The 19,073-nt window shown below is 46.2% G+C and overlaps 1 protein-coding gene across 9 annotated transcripts in view; it reads right to left on the bottom strand.

Annotated features, from left to right (window-relative positions):
* The window catches only part of TEAD1 (TEA domain transcription factor 1), a 269,130-nt gene that overhangs the window by 66,641 nt on the left and 183,416 nt on the right, over positions 1–19,073 (bottom strand). For 3 of the 9 annotated variants that reach the window (XM_025459518.3, XM_049099154.1, XM_049099150.1), the window contains exons 3-5: positions 9,963–10,027; positions 7,510–7,572; positions 7,356–7,418 (exon numbers count right to left, since the gene is read on the bottom strand). In XM_025459518.3, the coding sequence (XP_025315303.1) occupies positions 7,356–7,418; positions 7,510–7,572; positions 9,963–10,027 (191 nt within the window). The remainder of the gene's footprint in view (positions 1–7,355; positions 7,419–7,509; positions 7,573–9,962; positions 10,028–19,073) is intronic. The other 6 variants (XM_025459522.3, XM_049099155.1, XM_049099151.1 and 3 more) reach the window with 3 other exon arrangements.

The following is a 19,073-nucleotide window of genomic DNA, read 5'->3' as shown; positions in this document are numbered from 1 at the left end:
GAGCAGTGTGGACAGCAGCAAGGCCCCAGCGAAGTTCCTGAACTCTTCGGGAGAATTAAATCCACAACTTGAACTTTAAGCTCTCTGCTTATTGGAAGGAATGGCAGATTGGAAAGAATGGCTTGTTCAGAAATCAAATCACAAAAGGCCAGCAGGGCGAGAATGAAGAAAACGGCCCCAGGGAGCACATGTAGCTCGTAAATTAGTCACCAACGACTGGACACAATCGGACAATCTCAGGCCTTTTTCTGCTCTACTGGCATGACGCAATGTCAGCAAGTACAGGCTTTTCTTCAGTGCGAGTCCCGGGCTTGACACGAACACGTCTACTGCCTAAGATGTATTCCTGCCGAGGTCAGGGCAGGATGAAGACCTCCTGTCCTCAGAGTACCGCCTGGAGTTGTGCACTCCCCAAAACACGCTCCAGACCACAAGGGGTCTGGTCCATCTTCTCAAGAGGAAGATGATGATGATGGTCCATGGGTAGCAGAAGTCTGCAGGATGCCCTTCCGCTGCTGCGAGGACAGGGAGGCCTCTGGGCAGGACTGGACAGCCTCACAGGGGGACTGAACATACAGACCTAGAGACTCAGGGTAGATACTCTGAGTGGCGTGGAAAGGCTGCTTCATGTGTGGGCGATACTCTTGCATTCGTTCTATGTGCTGGGAAAATAAATCCCTGGAGCTTTAAAAAAAAAAAAATCAGTTGAGGGCCTCTTGGTCACTTAATGGTGAGCGAGATAATTCAGAGGACAGAGTAATTTCTGGAGTTGCAGCCCCGTGTTCAGACCATGCCACATGCTGCCTTCTCGGACAGGCCGCCGCGTCTCAGGGCTCAGTAGGAGATCGCAGGGAGGGGCTGACTGAGGGCCACGGAGCAGACACACATTGAACCTGCTCTGGGTGACGCCACTGCAGATGCAGCTGGTGACAGGAGGTCCAAGGGAGGAAAGCCCACATCCTTGGAATTCCTCACAGAGCCAGAGGTCACTTGCACACTGTACCTGCCCGGCTCCATCCTCTACCTGGCAACCCGAACCAGGCTTTCAAAGCCATGGATCACCCACAACCGACCTCAGGCCTGAAGAGCAGTGGGTAACAAAGGATTCTGCTGGGGCAGGGACCACAACAGGGCATGCCCGTCACCCGAGAAATGATTCCCTCAAAGCTAAGCCTATTGCAGACCAGCAGTTAGCACTCTGATTTGTCTCTTAAGGCACTTTAGTGAAGAAGACTGAAACGAAACAACTGAAGGGTGTGTGTTTAATGTCCCAAATTCTGGCACTCTGGCCACAAATGCCTTGCATTTCCTTGTCCATCTGAGCAGGCTCTTGAATCTCAACTGTGCTCTGCTGACCCCTTGACCCCCAGTTCTCCCTAGTGTCCCAGTTTCTCTGCTCCTGGTTCTTCATCTCCTGACATCACTCCTCAACCACTTCAACTGTTCCCTTCAATCTGCTTGCCCCCTGACATCCCTCCCTTATGTCATAGTCCATGTCCAAGGTCATCCCAAATGATGACATTCTCTTGAGAGTACCTTGGCTTAGGCTGCTATACACTGTAGAGAAAAAGTCTCATGTTGGTGGCACTGGCTTTAGCACACATTCAGAGTAAATGATGGACAAAAACCTGGATGCTGGACTCATTTTAAGACAAGGATAAAGGAGAAAATAGTTTTTGCTGGATTTATTTTCCTAGGGAAATAAGTGGCAAGGAAAGATACTGTCGATGGGGGTAGGAAGAAGAGGGACATCAGTGAGACAGGCTGGAGAAGGAGGTTGGGGAGAGGAAATTAGAAAAAGAAAGAATAATGTTTTGCCTCTTTTTTTAAAATCTTCCACTGGAAAAATAAAATAAAAGGAAATACGTCATAACGAAAACGATCATCCCTGGCTGGGATAAGCATAAACATTTTATAGTAATTCTCTGCACTTTTTTAAACTTTGTTATATTTAAAATTTAGCAACCCAAATTCATAGTTAACATTTTGATGCATGCCGTCAGTGAACTGCCATTACTACTTTACGAGGACCCAACCTTCCAAAACCTTGTTCAATGCTACTACTGAAAAGTTTTGGTGTGTGCTTTTCAGACTGGGTAAGAACAGAAGTTTTAAACGTAATTTGTTCTTTAAAAACACCAAGGAAGGAAGAGTACACGGCTGTCAGGAGTGGACTGGAGTGGGAGCCAGGTGTGGAGGGCGGGGAGGGCTGACCTGAGCCACAGAGCTGGGCCCCAGGGGTGTGCAGCTGCCCCGGTCCCGGTGCTAACCTCCATCACTCAGACTATGGCAACCCCTGAATTAGGCTCCCTGCGTCCAGCTCTGCCTCCCTCCTGGCCATCCCCCTGAAAACAGGGAGAGCTCCCTGAAGCTTAAATATGAGCACTCCCTACTTGCACCCCATGGCCCAGAAGTGACCCTCACTCTCCCACAGATGATCCAGGACGTTCACACTGGGCTTCTCCAGTCTCATTCCCATCCTGTGCTTCCAAGTAACGGTGTTCCTTATGATTCCCCGAGCACCCCCATGTCTCGGGGGGAGCAGTCTGCCTTCCTCAGTGCCCAGTTCTAATGGCACCCCCCAATCCCCCAACGGCAAGGCTTTCCTTAACTCTCCCACATGCAGAAACGCCCACTCTATTCATTCTACTGCAGAGGCCCCCTAGCTGTGGGACAATCTACTGGAAATCTAGTATTTCCCCAAACGTGGCCAAAAACAACAGAAAAGTTGAGTGGTCCTCAAGAACAGAGACTCTGCTTATTTGACTCTCTCGGTCCAACATCTACTCGAGGGTATAGAACACACTGGATTCTCAACTGAAAAGTTTGCTGGACCGAATTAATCATTTCTGTGTTTTATAAAGTTCAAACCTTTGTGGAAACCGTAAGCTTCCACTAAAACAAATTCTGTTATAAAAGTTAAAATTAGGAGCATCTGGGTGGCTCTGTCGGTTAAGCGTCTGGCTTTGGCTCAGGTCATGCTCTCAGGGACCTGGGAATGAGCCCTGTGTCGGGCTCCCTGCTCAGCTTTCTCAAATAAATAAGTAAAATCTTTTTTTGAAAAGTTAAAATTGGGCAGCCCCAGTGGCTCAGCGGTTTAGCGCCACCTTCAGCCCGGGCATGATCCTGGAGACCCGGGATCGAGTCCCATGTCGGGATCGAGTCCCATGTCGGGCTCCCTGCGTGGAGCCTGCTCCTCCTCTGCCTGTGTCTCTGCCCCACCCCCCCGGCTCTCATGAATAAATAAATAAAATCTTAAAAAAAAAAAAGAATTAAAATTAAGTCCACACATTTCGTGGTGATCTGGCTCACAAACAAGTACTTTGAGAACCACTTCTGCAATTAGTAGAAGCATAAAGCTGATCTTTGGAACTTAACTTATTCAAGAGCCTGAATTTCATAGGTAGGTTGACTCATTTTCAACTATGACATGGAAATGACCACTCTCTTCGTGAGTCTGTCTGCCTGAGAGGAATATGGAAAGTAGACTGCATGCAGAACATAAGCCGTCCCGTAAAGGCTGCAGGGGCAGCTGAGAGGGAAGTCACCTCCTTTTTCCTTTGCCTAAAGCAGGGTGGTTTGCAAACCTTATTCAGTGAACAGCCAAAGAGGCCACTGAGAAGGATAAAAGAGCTTGAGCTTGAATTAAAACAGCTTTAGTCATTTAGGGGTGTCGGGTGGCGCAGTCGGTGAGGTGTCTGACTCTTGGTTTTGGCTCAGGTCCTCATCTTGGGGTTGTGAGATCAAGCCCTGTGTCAGGCTCTGCATTCAGCTTGGAGTCAGCTTCAGATTCTCTCCCTCTGCCCCTCCCACTCGTGCTCTTTCTCTCTAATAAATCCATCTTTAAAAAGAAAAAAAGTGGGGATGACTGGGTGGCTCAGTGGCTGAGCATCTGCCTTTGGCCCAGGGTGTGATCCTGGACACCCAGGATCAAGTCCCACATCGGGCTCCCTTCAGGGAGCCTGGTTCTCTCTCTGCCAGTGTCTCTGCCTCTCTCTCTCTCTCTCTGTCTCTCATGAATAAATAAATAAAAGAAAAAAGAAATAAAAAAGCATTTACTCATTTATATATTAAAGGTTTCAACTAAGATTTCAATCTGAAACGAGTTTGTGGCTTAAAAAAGGCTGGAAAGCAACCAGCCTCAAAAATTCTACTCCAGGGAAGGAGGAGGAAGGATTATAGGCAACACATGGAAGCCGCACCTGGCAGTGGCCCCAGGTATGAGCACACCACTTATTCAAACTCCCAGGAGGACAGAGAGAGGAAGCTTGGCTTCATGCTTCAAAGGAGGGCTACAGGTCTTTGTCCACCTCAGAGAATAAAAACCTAGACTTCTAAGCCAGTGGGGAAAAGCCCAGCAGCAGGCTGAGGGAAGACAGATAGGCAGACCGAGCGCCTTAAATGGCCAGTCCACAGCCACCTTCTCTCCAGGAGGCCTTGCTACATCTTCTCAAGCAGAGCACAACCTCTCTGTTAAGTCAGGGTATTTCCTGCCACCCTCACCGGCCGCCCAGAAGCTCTCCTTGTTGTCTCCAGGGCTGATTTCCACCTTCCATAGACCTTCCCATCACTTAGCTAGTGTGGGGGACCAAGATGATGTGGCCCTCGGCCTGACCCCACAACGACCTCAGTGAGGAGGTTCATCCTTGCCTCCTGCAAATGTGCTGCTAGATTCGAGAGCTGACTGAGAGGGTAGACGGGTGAGATCCACCTCTCCTCCGAGACCGCTTCCCAGGGATGGCTGGTCAGGAAGGTTAAGGAAGCCCTCTCTAACCTCAAATGCCCGCGGGAGGTAAAGGCGGCAACATCTCTGCAGGCAGGCGACAGCCAGTCTCTTTCTCCTCAACTGTCCTAACGTCCTCTGAGGGGCAACACGGCAGCTCTGTGGCTGGGACCTCATCGCCCTGAGCTGCACGCCTAACTCCAAGGGATGTGAGGGGGGACACATGGTGTGCCAACACAAGGCCTTCTGCTTGAAAATATTCTCCTACCTCCACTGGATGCAAACCCACCGGAGAGGCCTGTGGGTTAGGATTCAGAAAGATCTGAGTTCAAATCTTGACAAGTGATGTGTGCTGGGCCTGGTGGCTTTGGGCACATCACTTAAATGCCTGGAGCCCTGGTTTCCTCAATGTTATTCCTCAAAATCTGAATAATGGGACTTACTTCGTAGTGAGCTCAACCGAGAGAACATATGAGAGGCTCTGCAGCTCACTCTCTCCTGTCTCTGCATTCCCAAGCAGCAGCACCCTGACCAGGCGGCTTGTCCCTGGGATTCCCTCCACGTTTGCTCTTGGCTCTTTCTGCTAACACTTATCCCATGGTGCCCTATATTTCACATTCCCATTTCCACGGCCAGCTCTGTGAATAGGGGTTGACTGTTAACTGCCCACCGTGATGAACACCATGCCCAGAGCACTCAATTGGTATTAGCTGATGGGAAGAACAAAGGCCTCCCTTCTTCCAAGAATAATGTGGTTGGGAGGAAGGAAAGTAACTGCAAGAAGATGGAGGTGGTTCTTGGAGTGAAACGCTGAGCTGGTTGCTACCCTACTGCCTCTGTTTCCGCCTCCTCGTTGTGTCTGCCCCAAAGGAGAGAGTGGGCCAGCGCTGAAAGGAGGGGGAATGTCATCTTTTCTTCTTTTGTAAGAACAAACACAAATACAACTGTGTGTCTGTGTGTACACGTGTGTATAAAATAATGGTAAACTGTTTCCACTGAGGAAGATTCTTAAAATCCCCAAATGAGAATTTCTTGCATCCCTTCTGGACAGGAGGGCTCTCCTTATTCACCATGCACAGGGCTTTCGGACCCAGGCCATGTGCCCTGGTGAGTCGGTGGGAACCACACGGACGGTAGAGAAATAGAGCAATTCATAACATCGCAGGTGGAAACACAAAATTGAGGTCTGTAAACTTCTTTGTACATCATTAATTCGTTAGCGCAGAGAAACCAGAAACAGAGTCAGAACTTGAGCAAACACTGGGGTAGTTACATCCACATAGAGAGGATGGCACTTTGGTTAAAAAGCAGAGTCTATGAAGTTATCTTAATCTTTCTACTGCTCAGCCAGTGCAGCTAAAAGCCAGCCACCATCAGCCACACGTGCGAGCGAGCCAGCATGCTGCCCACTGCAGAGGGCCACCAAATGCTCCTTCCTGGTCACTAGTCCTGCTCCACAGCCAGCCTTGTTTGCATTAAAAAAAAAAAAAAAAAGTTGGAGGACTTTGGGAAGGATCCCAGTGTTCACCATTCAGTGCTGTGAAATCATACTTTGTTCTTTAAGTTTAGTACAAGAACAAATTTCATTAATGTATGGGGGGAAAAATCAGAACGGAACAAAAAAAGCAGGCATGTGGGAAAGGCAACAATATAGGCTACAAATGCATTTTTATTATAAAGTAAAGCTCTTCTGTACAAACTAGAATCCCTCTGCATTTCTCAAATAGAGAGCATTAAGAAAAAAAGGGTCGTATACATCTTACTGCAAATTTCGGAAGGGAAGAAAACAGGGAGGACTTGCACTTAAACCACGTCAATGCCTCCGTTTTTGCTGGGAAATGTATTTTCAGAGACTGGAAAAGGAGACACATGTAATAAAAAAAAACAAAGTAAGCTCAAGTATAAATGGAATTACAAACATGGATCTGATTAAGAGCTTTCCCATCTCTAAGATCTTTTCATTTTAAGGCCTCACCTCAAATTTCTTTTTTAATAACAGAGCCGTACACTTAAAAAAAATATCGAGCAACTTGGAAGAAATCTGGCAGAAAATACTCTCCGTGTTGAAAGAACACGTGAACAATTACATGGAAAAGACATATGTTTCACAAGTATTCTTTAAAATACACAAAAAGCGCAAAATAACTTCTAAATATTCTTTTGAAGGAATTTCATGATAACTGCTCTAGAAGTGACTCTTATTTTATTTGACTTACTTATTCATTTTACGATTTCTACACTAAACTTTGTGTCTCTGGACTTTTTTTCTTTCTTTTTTTTTTTTTTTTTTTTTTGTCTCTCCTAGCCCAGGGCTGTTTGGTGGACATTTGAAGGTTAAAAAAAAAATCAGTTTTCTGTGCTGAAGTTATCAAGACCAGCTCTCTGCTGCATTTGCATTGTTATTAGGGACACACACTCACTCACACACACGCGCGCACACACACACACACACTCTGAGCTTAATGTGAGGCTAGTACAGAAAGAGAGATTAGACACAAAGAAATGTAAACAGCTCTCACATGCGAGGAAACTAGGTTACGAGAATCCCAGCACCAGGCATTCACCAGTCACCATGGAAAACAGGAAGTGAGATGCGTAGCAACCACAAGCCAAAAAGCAGGAAAGCGCATACCTTTAGCTTGGAATGAAAATCACGAGATTTCCTTCTGGCAAGAACCTGAATGTGACTAGACACCTGCAGGGTAGGGGAAAAGGGAGGAAAACAAAGGAAAAGCCTGTAACCATGGAGATGAAAAGCCCCCTACAACTGGGCAAGCCAGACGTACCTTAATGGCGGCTTGAATTTCTCGAACTTTCTTTCTTGCTAAGACCTGTATATGACTAGACACCTACATTGTTCGGGTTTATGAGGGGAAACAAAACAAAACAAAACAAAACAAAACAAAAAAAAGGAAATCAAATATAAAATCGCTACTCCTTGGGAGGGTTTTGGGGTGGGGTGGGGGGGTGGGGGGGAGGTTATTTGCATCTCAACAAAGCTCTGCAGTTAGGAATACACAGTCCCAGCCAGACACCAAGCCCCCAGCGCTGCTCGAAGCTTTTCAGACTGGGTCATCACTGCAGTGACTTGATTCAGGATGAAAGTGAGGCTGCTCTTCGTTTTCTCACCAGGGAGAAATCATGGGCACGGGATCGAGAGGGGGGAGAGTGGAGCTGTTTTCTTTTGAAATTTTAAAAGGTGGGGCTAGAGGTAAACGAAAATATTTATAGCTTCTCAGTATCAGGAGGGAAAATCCCTTCTTCTCAATTTAGAAGAGACTATCCATAAATTAGCACATTCTGCAGAATCAAAAAGCTGAAGCTGTCGGTTATATTCTGATCTCATTAAGAGCTCTGGATTCTGTAGCAAATGTTAAAATAATACTGACATGTAAATTAGATCTCAAAGAGAAATGGAAAGACCCAGTTAGCAGAGCATTTTTTTTTTTTGCCCTTATAAATATCTTTAATCCTTCCACTCTTTTGGATATTGACTGGGCGCCAAGTGGATTTGCATATTATTACAAAGCGAAAAGTGTGAATACAGCCAGCCAGCCATCCTGTTAAAAATCTGGGTTGAAAACCACACGATTTGCTGAACAACAAATTCACATTGGAGAGGTATCACCAACTGCTGCCTAAAAACATCCCCAGGATGCCGGGGTGTGGAAACCAAGCCAAGCCCAGCTTCTGAAACACAATGATTCCACTGGGTAAACAAATTTGCATCTCTTTCAGTGGGACTTGGTTAAATTTAGAAGAGTCCCCCCAGTGAAGGGGTTGGGCACATGACCAGAGCTCACAGACCAGTGGGACAGCTCAGGTCCAGTGCTTTCAATTATGTGGGGCAGGAGATCGGTCTGTTTCAGAAATTTAGAACCTTCTAATTTAAAAGTTCAGCAACTCTGAGGCAGTTACTTCATTTCAAATACTTTCCTGAAGATAAAAGCAGGATTTATTTATGGTACTAAAAGGTCCTTTTATCTTTGAGTTTCGATGATTAATTTTTTTTCAATTTGCTTTAAATGATAATTAAAAAAATAAGGTATGGAGAAGCAGGAACTCCCTCATCCTCTTCGTCCCTCCTTCTGGCTCCTGCTTTTACTTGTTTTCACCCAAAATTTTGTTCTTGCGTGAATCTCTGACTTGCAGAGGGCCAGTGTCCACTGTTGGGGGAACATCCACTGAACAATGCCCTGCCTCTGCGCGCTGGCAGGAGGCCACGGCCCTCCGTGCTGACTCAGCAGCCAGGCTCCCGGCGGGGGCACATGTAACATTCCTGGGGAAAAGCTCTCCCCGCCATAAACACTCATGAAAACAACTCATCACTGAGCAGAGGACTGAAATCTGCTGCTCACACCGAAGGAGACCACAGTGGAGTCTGCCTTTGGCTATGATGATAGTTTTTAAAAGCCATGCCAGATAGATCAGCATAGGTCAACATAAAAAAATAATTTTCTGTTAACAACTCACCCATGAGGTTCGTTTGATTTTTCTCTCCCCCCCCCCCCCCGCCCACCTTTTCCTTTCTTTCTTTTTCTGTTTGTAGTTAAATACGAATTTCTCATCCATTCCAGTTCTGCACTGGGTCAGAGATTGGGGCCGCTTTACATCAGAAGGAACCAGGAGAGCCAGAGCCCTGACAAAGGGCAGAGGGATATTCCTGACACTACTCTGCACAAAGGTATTCAAAGTTGTAGCTTCATTTCCGTCACAGCAGCTACTGACAAAAAAGCCATAGCTTAAGGAGTAACAGTTCCCTGGACGCACATCATTCGGTATTATATTCAGGCCAATACTCATGGCTGCTAGCGTTACTTTTTCATTGAAATCATGACTAATGTGTAATTGTACCAGGATTGTACAATGCACAAAATCTCAAAATTTCATGATTTCCAAGTGTATTTGCACCTGCGGCTTTTGCAGTGTTTACAGATGCACAGTTTGGGAAAGAAACGTTAGTATTAAAGTACGGTACAGGAGCAGTGTGTACACTGTCCTTCGGAGTGACACTTTCCCAGATGTGTATAAAAAGAACTCCGGAGACCACACAGTAAGGGGTCACTGAAATGATGAACAGTGAAAACTGAGCCAATTGAAAACACCTACACCACTGACGTCCTTACAGGGAACTCAAATTGGGGGCTCCTAGGAGCCAAAGCACAGACAGCCACTGCAGCCAAAATGCCTCGTTGGGGCCATTCGCTGACATGCACAGTGTCCAGGCCGGTTGTTTTACCTGTTTTCTGGTCCTCGTCTTGCCTGTCCTGAGTTTGATGTATCTGGCTATCAATTCATTCCTACCTGAAAGAAAGAAGAATTTACAATAAGATGGGTTACCTTAAAAAAGCAAGCCAACAAAAACCAAAACAAGCAAAAAAAAAAAAAAAAAAATCAACTGAAAAACAGCCTGGGAAAGCTAAGAAAAGAACTGAGAGTCAAGACTTTTTAAGCTGGAGCTGTACACTCACTAATGCTAGAAAAATAAAACGGTACGATTGTTTGCAAAAATATTTACCACGGAAAATGAGGATGAAGGGCACTTAATTATGAACTGTGATTAGCAACTGAGGAAAGAAATGTGCCTTTTTTGTTTCTTTACATGCTTCGACCTAAAGGGATGTATGGGTAACAAACCCAAGGATTTGTGTGGGAGTCCACAAGCCTGTTTCTGTTCCCATCTAAGTTTTCATGCCCACTCCTCACCCAGATTTCTAGTTCACTCCGGTTACAGTCAGCAGAGCCACTGGAGGATGAACTGCTGTGGGTGCAGAAACCCTACCATAATATGGAGGTAACAGTGTGAAAGCAGACGTTCCCTAAAGGTGGTCACTCTGCTAATAAGTAACTATACACAAGATCATGTTCATGAAAAAGAAAAACAAAAAACCAAAAAACAAACCCAAAACGACTTAATCTCCTCAAAGCTCTATAACCTGGAGAGGAAAGAAAATGCCTAAAAGTATAAACAAACACCTCCCGTCCCTACCCCACTAGGGGACAGCCTGAGAGGTCGCAGACTGACTTCGAAAAACTACAGCGTCACGGGAAAATATGTCCCTGAAGCAAAGTAGGGATGTGTGTTATGAATACTACATGAAATAAGAGCCCACTCATGTAGGGAAGTGCAGGGCTGGCTGTAGGATTGGTCTGGGCCATCTTACTTCCCAGACATGCTGCATACCTAAAGATGGCAAGAGCTTGGTCTTCGGCCCCAAAGCCTCCCTGGGACCCAGCACGAGGCTGGGCACACAGAACAAATTGAGGAAATAACACAGCCTCTAAGGGAAAGAGAGGGACCACCCCCACCAGATCTCCTCTGGCAGCATGATGAGGACCGACCCTACCCATGAGTGTCCTTATGGGAACCTCATCTGAGGATTCTAAAGCTCCTGAGCACTGCCTGGATCGGGCCTGTCCTCATGGCTCTGTCTGCAGCCTGTGTTAGGAGCACACAGGGCAGGGCCACCATGGAAGGAAGGCAAAGGAATCATGGAACCTGGGGCTGGGAATGACTCCTCTGGGTCATCCGCTCCTACCACTAGAAGTCTAAATTCTTAGAAGCCTAACCAAGCACTTCTAGAATTAAGGAAGCAGTCCATTTTACCTTAAAACATGAAGAAAAGGAGGAGGAGGAGGAGGAGGAGGAGGAGGAGGAGAAAGAAGGAGAAGAAAGAAGGAGAAGGAGAAGGAGGAGGAGGAGGAGGAGGAGGAGGAGGAGAAAAAGAGACCCTTCTTATTTGGGGCTTCTTGTAATTCTCATCCCCAGGTTCTCCTGGTTCCTCTTAACAGGAACAAGGCCACGCAGATGACTGGCTTTCAGATATTTATGATAGCTTTCCGGTCCTCTGGAGTTATACCCAGGCCAAACTGCCTCTGTTGCCTGTGACAGCTTTGAGACACTACCCTACCTATCCAGTGACCATCCTTTGTCCAGCTTCCATTCCTAGCCTGGAGCTCAGGCCCGTAGTGGTGCTCTTCCTAGGACAAGTCCACAGCAGAAGTCTATCGCCTCCCCTGTCCTAACGTACACTACCTCTGTTGATGCAGCCTAACACTGCACTGGATTTTGGGGAACCACAATGAACTGTCAGTTTATGTCATTTGAACTCCTAGAAGTCTTTATCATAGACTACTCCTCAGATATATCCCTACCTCTGTGCCCAGTCTTTTCATGCATAGTTGCGATTTTTCTGATCCAAATACACAGCCTTACGTTTATTTCTACATTTCAACCCACCAGATTAAGCCTATCATTCTTGCTTGTCAGGATCCTGTCAGATCCTGTTGCTTGTCTGAACTTACCCTTTAACTGCTGGAAAAGGGCCTCTAAATTCAGGTTTAAGAATTGCTTCTCTAAGCATTCTCTTTCAAACTTTTGAGAACTACCAATATCCCCTGTAGTGTCATCGGGTCTACTTCTCCATCTCTCAGATGGTTGTACAGATTTTGCAATTTGTCTCAAAGGCTCGCTGACAGCAGAGCCCGGCCAGGAGTGCCTCATTACCAGAAGCCAGACCAAAATGACCATGTCTGCAGACAAGCCAAGCATCCTCCAGCGCAGGGCCTCACTGTGTGTCCCGTTTGGGGCTGAGTGGCCAGAACAAAATAAATCCAAGGTTCCGTATTACATGCAATTTTATCCGAAACTTGTCCAGATGGCAAAAACGTCTGCCCCCACACGTTTTCCCTGTGAAAGCAGACAAGGTTGCGTGATCTACGTGACACATAACCTCTCTAACTGATTTCTTACGGCATTTGGTTGAGGTGAGATCACCATCCAGGACAGCCACATTTGACTGTACACACCCTGGAGTCCATGCAAATGGCACCGTTGGAGTTCAACAATGTCGACTCAAACTCTGATTGTAGCACTTCTAAAAATTATGATGTCTACAACAGGCCCTCAGTGAGCAGTTACCATGTGCTGAGCACGATGTCATAGCCACCATTTCACCGAAATGTGTCAGGACTCTCCTGTCCCCATTCTTTTTCTTTTTTTTTTTTTTTTAGTTTTTATTTATTTATGATAGTCACAGAGAGAGAAAGAGAGAGAGGCAGAGACATAGGCAGAGGGAGAAGCAGGCTCCATGCACCGGGAGCCCGATGTGGGATTCGATCCCGGGTCTCCAGGATCGCGCCCTGGGCCAAAGGCAGGCGCCAAACCGCTGCGCCACCCAGGGATCCTTCCTGTCCCCATTCTAACATAAACAAGATCACCTTTCAAAACCCTGTGTTCTTTCTTCTATAACATGTTTGAAGCCATGAAGGGGAATTAATGGGAAGTTTCTGGGTGTTTCTTCTTGCCTCCATAAGGAATACTGCTGATTCAGATACTAAATTCAAATTCAACTAACTCTGAGCATTGACCTAACAGTGTTTGTTATTCACTTAATTTCATGTGAATTTTTTAACCACCACAAGGACAGCTTTGTATATAGAAACACTATTGGGTTTACCTGGTTTTTAAAAAATGCATATTTTATTCATTTATTTAAAAAACAAACTTAAACACCTTAGTTCATCCTCAAGTTTGAAGCTCAATTTATATATCCTATAACTTTTATAATCACTTTTTTTTTTTAAGATTCTATTTATTTATTCATGAGAGACAGACAGACACAGGCAGAGGGAGAAGCAGGCTCCTTACTGGGAGCCCGATGCAGGACCCAATTCCAGGACCCTAGGATCATGATCTGAGCTGAAGGCAAATGCTCAACCACTGAGCCACCCAGGCGTTCCTTTTTTTTTTTTTTTCCCTTAAAGATTGATTGATTGATTAAGAGAGAGAGTGTGTGTGTGTAGGAGCAGGGGAGGGGCAGAGGGAGAGAGAGAATCTCAAGCAGACCCCACACTGAGCACAGAGCCAGATGCGGCCTTCCATCTCACAACCCTGAGATTACAACCTGAGCTGAAACCAAGAGTCAGACACTTAATCAACTGAGCCACCAAGGCGCCTCTATAATTGCTTTCAAAGGGCCATTCAAATAATGTTTGGTCCATTTTACAAAGCAATTAAACTCCTTTACACATTTTAAATTACACATTTAATTTAGAATATATTTAATTCTTTTAACTATTAGAATTGTTTGACCTAACTTCTAAAACCTTTCTTTAAACAACTCTTAAAAACCTAATAAATTATCTTAAACGCTCTAATACTGCTTATGAATCTAGTAAGACTTTAACCCTCTCAATAATCAAGTCTAAATCAATCATTTCGTTGCACATTTTAATTTGGAAAAACAGGCTGACCTGTTGAGTGGGCCAAATTATTTTAAATAATCACTTGAAACATCAATATGTATAGATCCTCTAAGTCAAATATTAACACTATGGCTCTGATTCTATTAATGTCTTCTATTTCCAATTCTAAATCTTCCCAGAATTAAAATATGCCATTATGGAAACAAGTATGACAGTCCAAATGATTTAGGAATATCTTTTTGGTACCTGGGGTTGTACATATTTTGGGGAAATCAACTAGGTTCTGAACAGATTTTTGTCAGTGACCTTGATAGAACATCTGAGTCTGATTTATATGTATTTCTACACCAAAGCTCTCCAAATGGGGGTGGATCCATACAGTCCAGAGCCCTGGATTTGAACTGCGGTCCCAACGTGCAGAATTCCTTTACCAAGGCCTGGGAGCTTGGGGCACAGTCACTGACATAACTGCCAGCCAGCCTTGGCTCCACACAGCATATTTGTGTTTTATAGCCATGATCACAGTGCTGGGTATTAGAAATGTTAACCTTAATTTCTCTCTCTCTTCTACACAGACACACACACACACACACACACACACACACACACACACTCAGGGGCACCTGGGTGGCTCAGTTTCATTAAGCATCCAACTCTTGGTTTTTGGCTCAGGTTGTGATCGCGGGGTTTTGAGATTGAGCCTCACATCTGGCTCCGCACTCAGCAAAGTCGGCTTGAGATTCTCTCTCTCCCTCTGCCCTTCCTCCTCCCACTTGTGCTCTCACGCATTCTCCCTAAAAATAAATAAATAAAATCTTAAAAAATAATAATAATAAAACATACACAGAGTGGTGCTAGATCCAAGAAAACCTTACATTACAAACATTCAAGAAAGGTAAGTGCAAAGTTAAGCATGGCATTCCTAAGTTAATCCTACTGTCAAGTGGGGTCCATCTCCTTTGCACCTTATATCATGCCTGTCTGGTGCACTGAGGATAAAAACAGAAGGCAGCCTACCTGCCTACACGGAGGCCACTGTCCAACACAAGCGTTGTTTTTTTTTTCTTTATTTTATCTATTTATTCATGAGGGACACACACACAAGGGGGGGGGGGGGGTCAGAGACACAGGCAGAGGGAGAAGCAGGCTCCATGCAGGGAGCCTGACTTGGGACTCGATCCTGGGTCTCCAGGATCACGCCCTGGGCTGAAGGCGGTACTAAACCACTGAGCCACCCGGGCTGCCCCCAACACAAGAGTCAAAAGAGCAAATCTGCACCACAGGTCCCACCACGACCACCGCCATGAAAGAGGGTATGATAACATGCACGGGTAATCTGCCACAAATAATTCAGGAAGTCTAGAACCTTCCTCCCCCAAAGTACTGGAATGTCATATCTAGGCCTTTGAGGACAGATGACATTTTCTCCAACAGTTTATCATGAAAAGTTTCAGACACACAGAAGTTTCTTTATAGAAAGAATTTCACAAGTGCGCACCACATACCCACCTCCTGGATTCTATCATTCACGTTGTCTAGACTTGCTTTGACACGTCTTTCCATTCCTCTGCCCATCCACCAAGGTGTCTTATTTTACTGCTATTGTTGCATTCTGTGTTGCTGTGGGGGTCACAGGTAGGAAAACGCTCTTCCTAATACTTCACCATGCGTATCACTAACTAAGGTGATAAGACCGGATTTTATTGGGTGGGGGGTGGCTGGGAGGCCATTCTGGATGGAAGACCAGCATTTCCTTACACACAGAAGCAGGGATCTGGAATCCTATACAAGGATTCTACCTGCTGACCCTTAAGCTCCCGTGGCCACTGCACACCTCCTTTCTGGGCCCGTGAGTTTGCAGATTCTGTGCTCAAGCATCTGCAGGTCATCTTCTCCATCAATACGTGGAATAGCTTATAGAGCTGAGTGGCAATGCCACACTTCAGCACTAGGTGTCACAATACTGCAGCTTGTCGGTGGCATGAGCCTGCTTTGGAAACACACACCCTGTTGCTTCCTGGGACCTGAGGCTCTGCAGCTGTGGTGGCCCCTGGTGTTCCCACAGGCAGGACGCAGCAGCAAAAGACAGACAAAGCCTGACTTGCCACTTTTAAACCCGGACCCTCCCCAGGCACTGCCATCCAGCGTGGATTTTATCCTCTTTTCTTGTGAGAATGTAGTGCAGTTGAAAGTGAGCCACCACGGCTCCTCCGGCATCCCAACTGCAGTGACCTCTCCTGCTAAGGGGGCAGAGGAGAGCGAGACACGGACGGAAAGGCGTGGGGTTTGCACTGGGCTTGCCTTGCCTAGACAGAAGGCTGGTTAACGTTGTTGTGGGCTGGGTGTGTGATGGGATGTGGCCTCAAGGTCATGTTTGAGGCCCAGCAAATGTAGGGTCTGTGGCTAGAAATTGTAGCCCAGAGACACTGGGCTTTCACCGTGTAAGAGCCACTTTGTAATTGAATGGAGGCAGGGAGCCACAAAGGGAAGAAGTAACAAATGGAACCTCCTCTTCCTGGCTGCAACCCAGTTCAGAGGCAAACCATGCAGGGGGAGGGTTGAACAGCCCGGGAGCAGGGCAGGGGCTCTAACTCACCCACAATGGCCTTCTCTTTGCCGGGCATTCCCCACATCTTTTAACCATGTTTAAAAAAAAAAAAATGAGAATCAGAAAGAAAACCCAAACTTCTCTTGACTGCTAGAACAAAGCAGCATCAAATAGTGCTGATGCTGTAGCTGTAACCTTGCAGTCCTGCACACCCTCACAAACCAACCCTAACTCAGCCCAATGGCCCCATTAGACGACCAGAAGCTTCCCTGTTAACACCTTGATCTTTCTGCACTCCGCACCTGCACGCACAACTGCTCTCATGCTCTGTATTGCTCTCGCCCATCTCTGCGCGTCTGATTCTGCCCACCTTGCCGATGCCTTGTCCTTCAGGAGCCTTCTAGATGGAAGAAGCCTCTCTCCTTTCCCTCAACATCCACAGCCCCTGACGGGCTTCTTCGCTGCTGGCCTATGTCCTGTCTGCCTTCTATTCTATCATTTCAGTCATGGCTCCAACCAGATGATGGAGTCGCTGATAATAAGAACCAATGGCATTCATGCTTTCTGTTTCTTTCCCAGGCAGCTCAATGTTTGTGGAGTGAGTCACTAGCAGGGACAGGAGAAGTCACATCCCTATAATCCAGTATGACACTGGGATCATCAACATAAAGTGAAAACAGAAAAGGAAAAGATGACCCAGTGAAAAGAAGCAAAGGAGATGCCTTCCACAAGGTGACCCCACCAGGGGACATGGCTCTGTCCGCCGACAGGGCAGCGGTGCCCAATAGAAAGAATGGTTTTCGGACCACTTTCTCAGCAAGATTCTCTAAGGTGGTGGATAAATACTTTCTAGTCATCAGTTCTTTGTTTTCTTTTCTTTTTTTTTTAAGATTTTATTTATTTATTCATGAGAGACACACAGAGAGAGAGGCAGAGACACAGGCAGAGGGAGAAGCAAGTCCCATGCAGGGAGCCCGATGTGGGACTCACTGGATCCCAGGTCTCCAGGATCATGCCCCAGGCTGATGGCGGCGGCGCTAAACCGCTGAGCCACCCAGGCTGCCCTGTTTTCTTCTTTTCTTACATTAGCTGAGGTTCATCTAAAGAAAAAAATACCTTAGGCTATGAAAGTCAACACCGAAAAGCACAAGTGTAGGGGACAATGTGTGAACCAAGCATCATCAGCTAGAGAGAGGTCTACAGAACGAGGATGTTTAATGACCCTGTCCTCCCAAATATATAGGGAGGTAATATCTAGGGATACTGCCAAAAGAGGCAGTAAAGAGTCTTTATTAACCAACCTGGGAGTAGTTAATAATTAACCTTTTCTTCCACACTGCTGCCATTGTACCAGCAACAATTGGGTGGGTGGTGGGGGGGAAGTAGGAGTCCTACCGAAGCTGGTCAGTCACCCTCTAGTCAGACAACAGATGGCACCTATGAAAGCACAAGCAACATGCCAGAATCAGGAGGGTATAAAGAGGCCACTTTGCCATCAAGGAACCTACACCTGTGAAAGGCTCTTGCTCATAAGAACGGGGTCAAGTCACCCCATCCTTCCCCATGCCTGTGCCACAGCCGCCACGTCCCATTTATCTGATGGCTCACATGATAAATGCCTGCCTCTCCCTCTTCCAGATAGGAAGTTCCACAGGAGCACTGACCACACACTGGGTTTTGCTCATCACGCAACCCCTGGGGTCAAGAATACAGCAGGTCCCCAGTAAGTACTTACTAATGCAATAAATGATTAAATGACAGGGATGGAGATCAGAGTGGGAGGGGAGCACAAAGCTAAGATTGGGGATAAAGGAGGATTCACCTAAAGAAAAAAAAAGGCATCTGAACCAACCCCAGAGCACTGCCAATAAGGAAGTTTGGACACCAGTGTCTCGGTTAATCCCCAATATAAATCATTGACCAAAAATAAGCACCAATATGGAAAATCACCAGAAATGGGCCAGACAGCCTGTTCTGGGTTGTGAGGGGCGGGTACTGTGTGTTCCGGATCTAAAGGTTTACAAAATGGACTGATGGCCTTCAGGAGGTGAACACTGGCGAGTGCCTAAAGGAACCTGCGTCTGCATTCACCCAGGGGCTTACAGGGAATAGCTTTAGAGGAAAGAGTACACAGGGGAAGGCTGTGTTAACCTCCGGTTAGTCGGAACTTATTCCTCACATCCCTTCAAAACGCCTGGCAATAACTCAAATCCTGACTCTCCGAGCTCCGATCAGTCAACGGCAGCTGATAACATTATCAAGCGATGGCCCCATAAAGCCCCATGTGCTCCTTCATCTTAGCGGGACAGCTCACAAACTACACATTTGCCGTAGACTCCAAGGGTCAAAGAGAGACAAGCAAGTAAAACTGTCCCATGCTTCACATGAAATACAGCCCTCCTTCACTGCAGATAAATTCTTTTTGTTGTCATTATTTCTAGAAGGAAAGTAAATATGAATGAAGTCAGTTTTTCTAATGGCTCATCTCTGCGAAACAGTAAGAGATGCCAATCACCTTCCTAATCCTCCAATGGGTAATAAGTTAGTTAGCCTTACTACTTGATGCCTCCGGTTGCTGGTCTTTCCAGTCCATCC

The sequence above is a fragment of the Canis lupus genome, chromosome 21 (assembly GCF_003254725.2).
Source record: "Canis lupus dingo isolate Sandy chromosome 21, ASM325472v2, whole genome shotgun sequence".
Lineage (NCBI taxonomy): Eukaryota > Metazoa > Chordata > Mammalia > Carnivora > Canidae > Canis > Canis lupus.
Note: the sequence above shows the minus strand (reverse complement) of the source record. Positions and strands in the feature narration are given on the sequence as shown.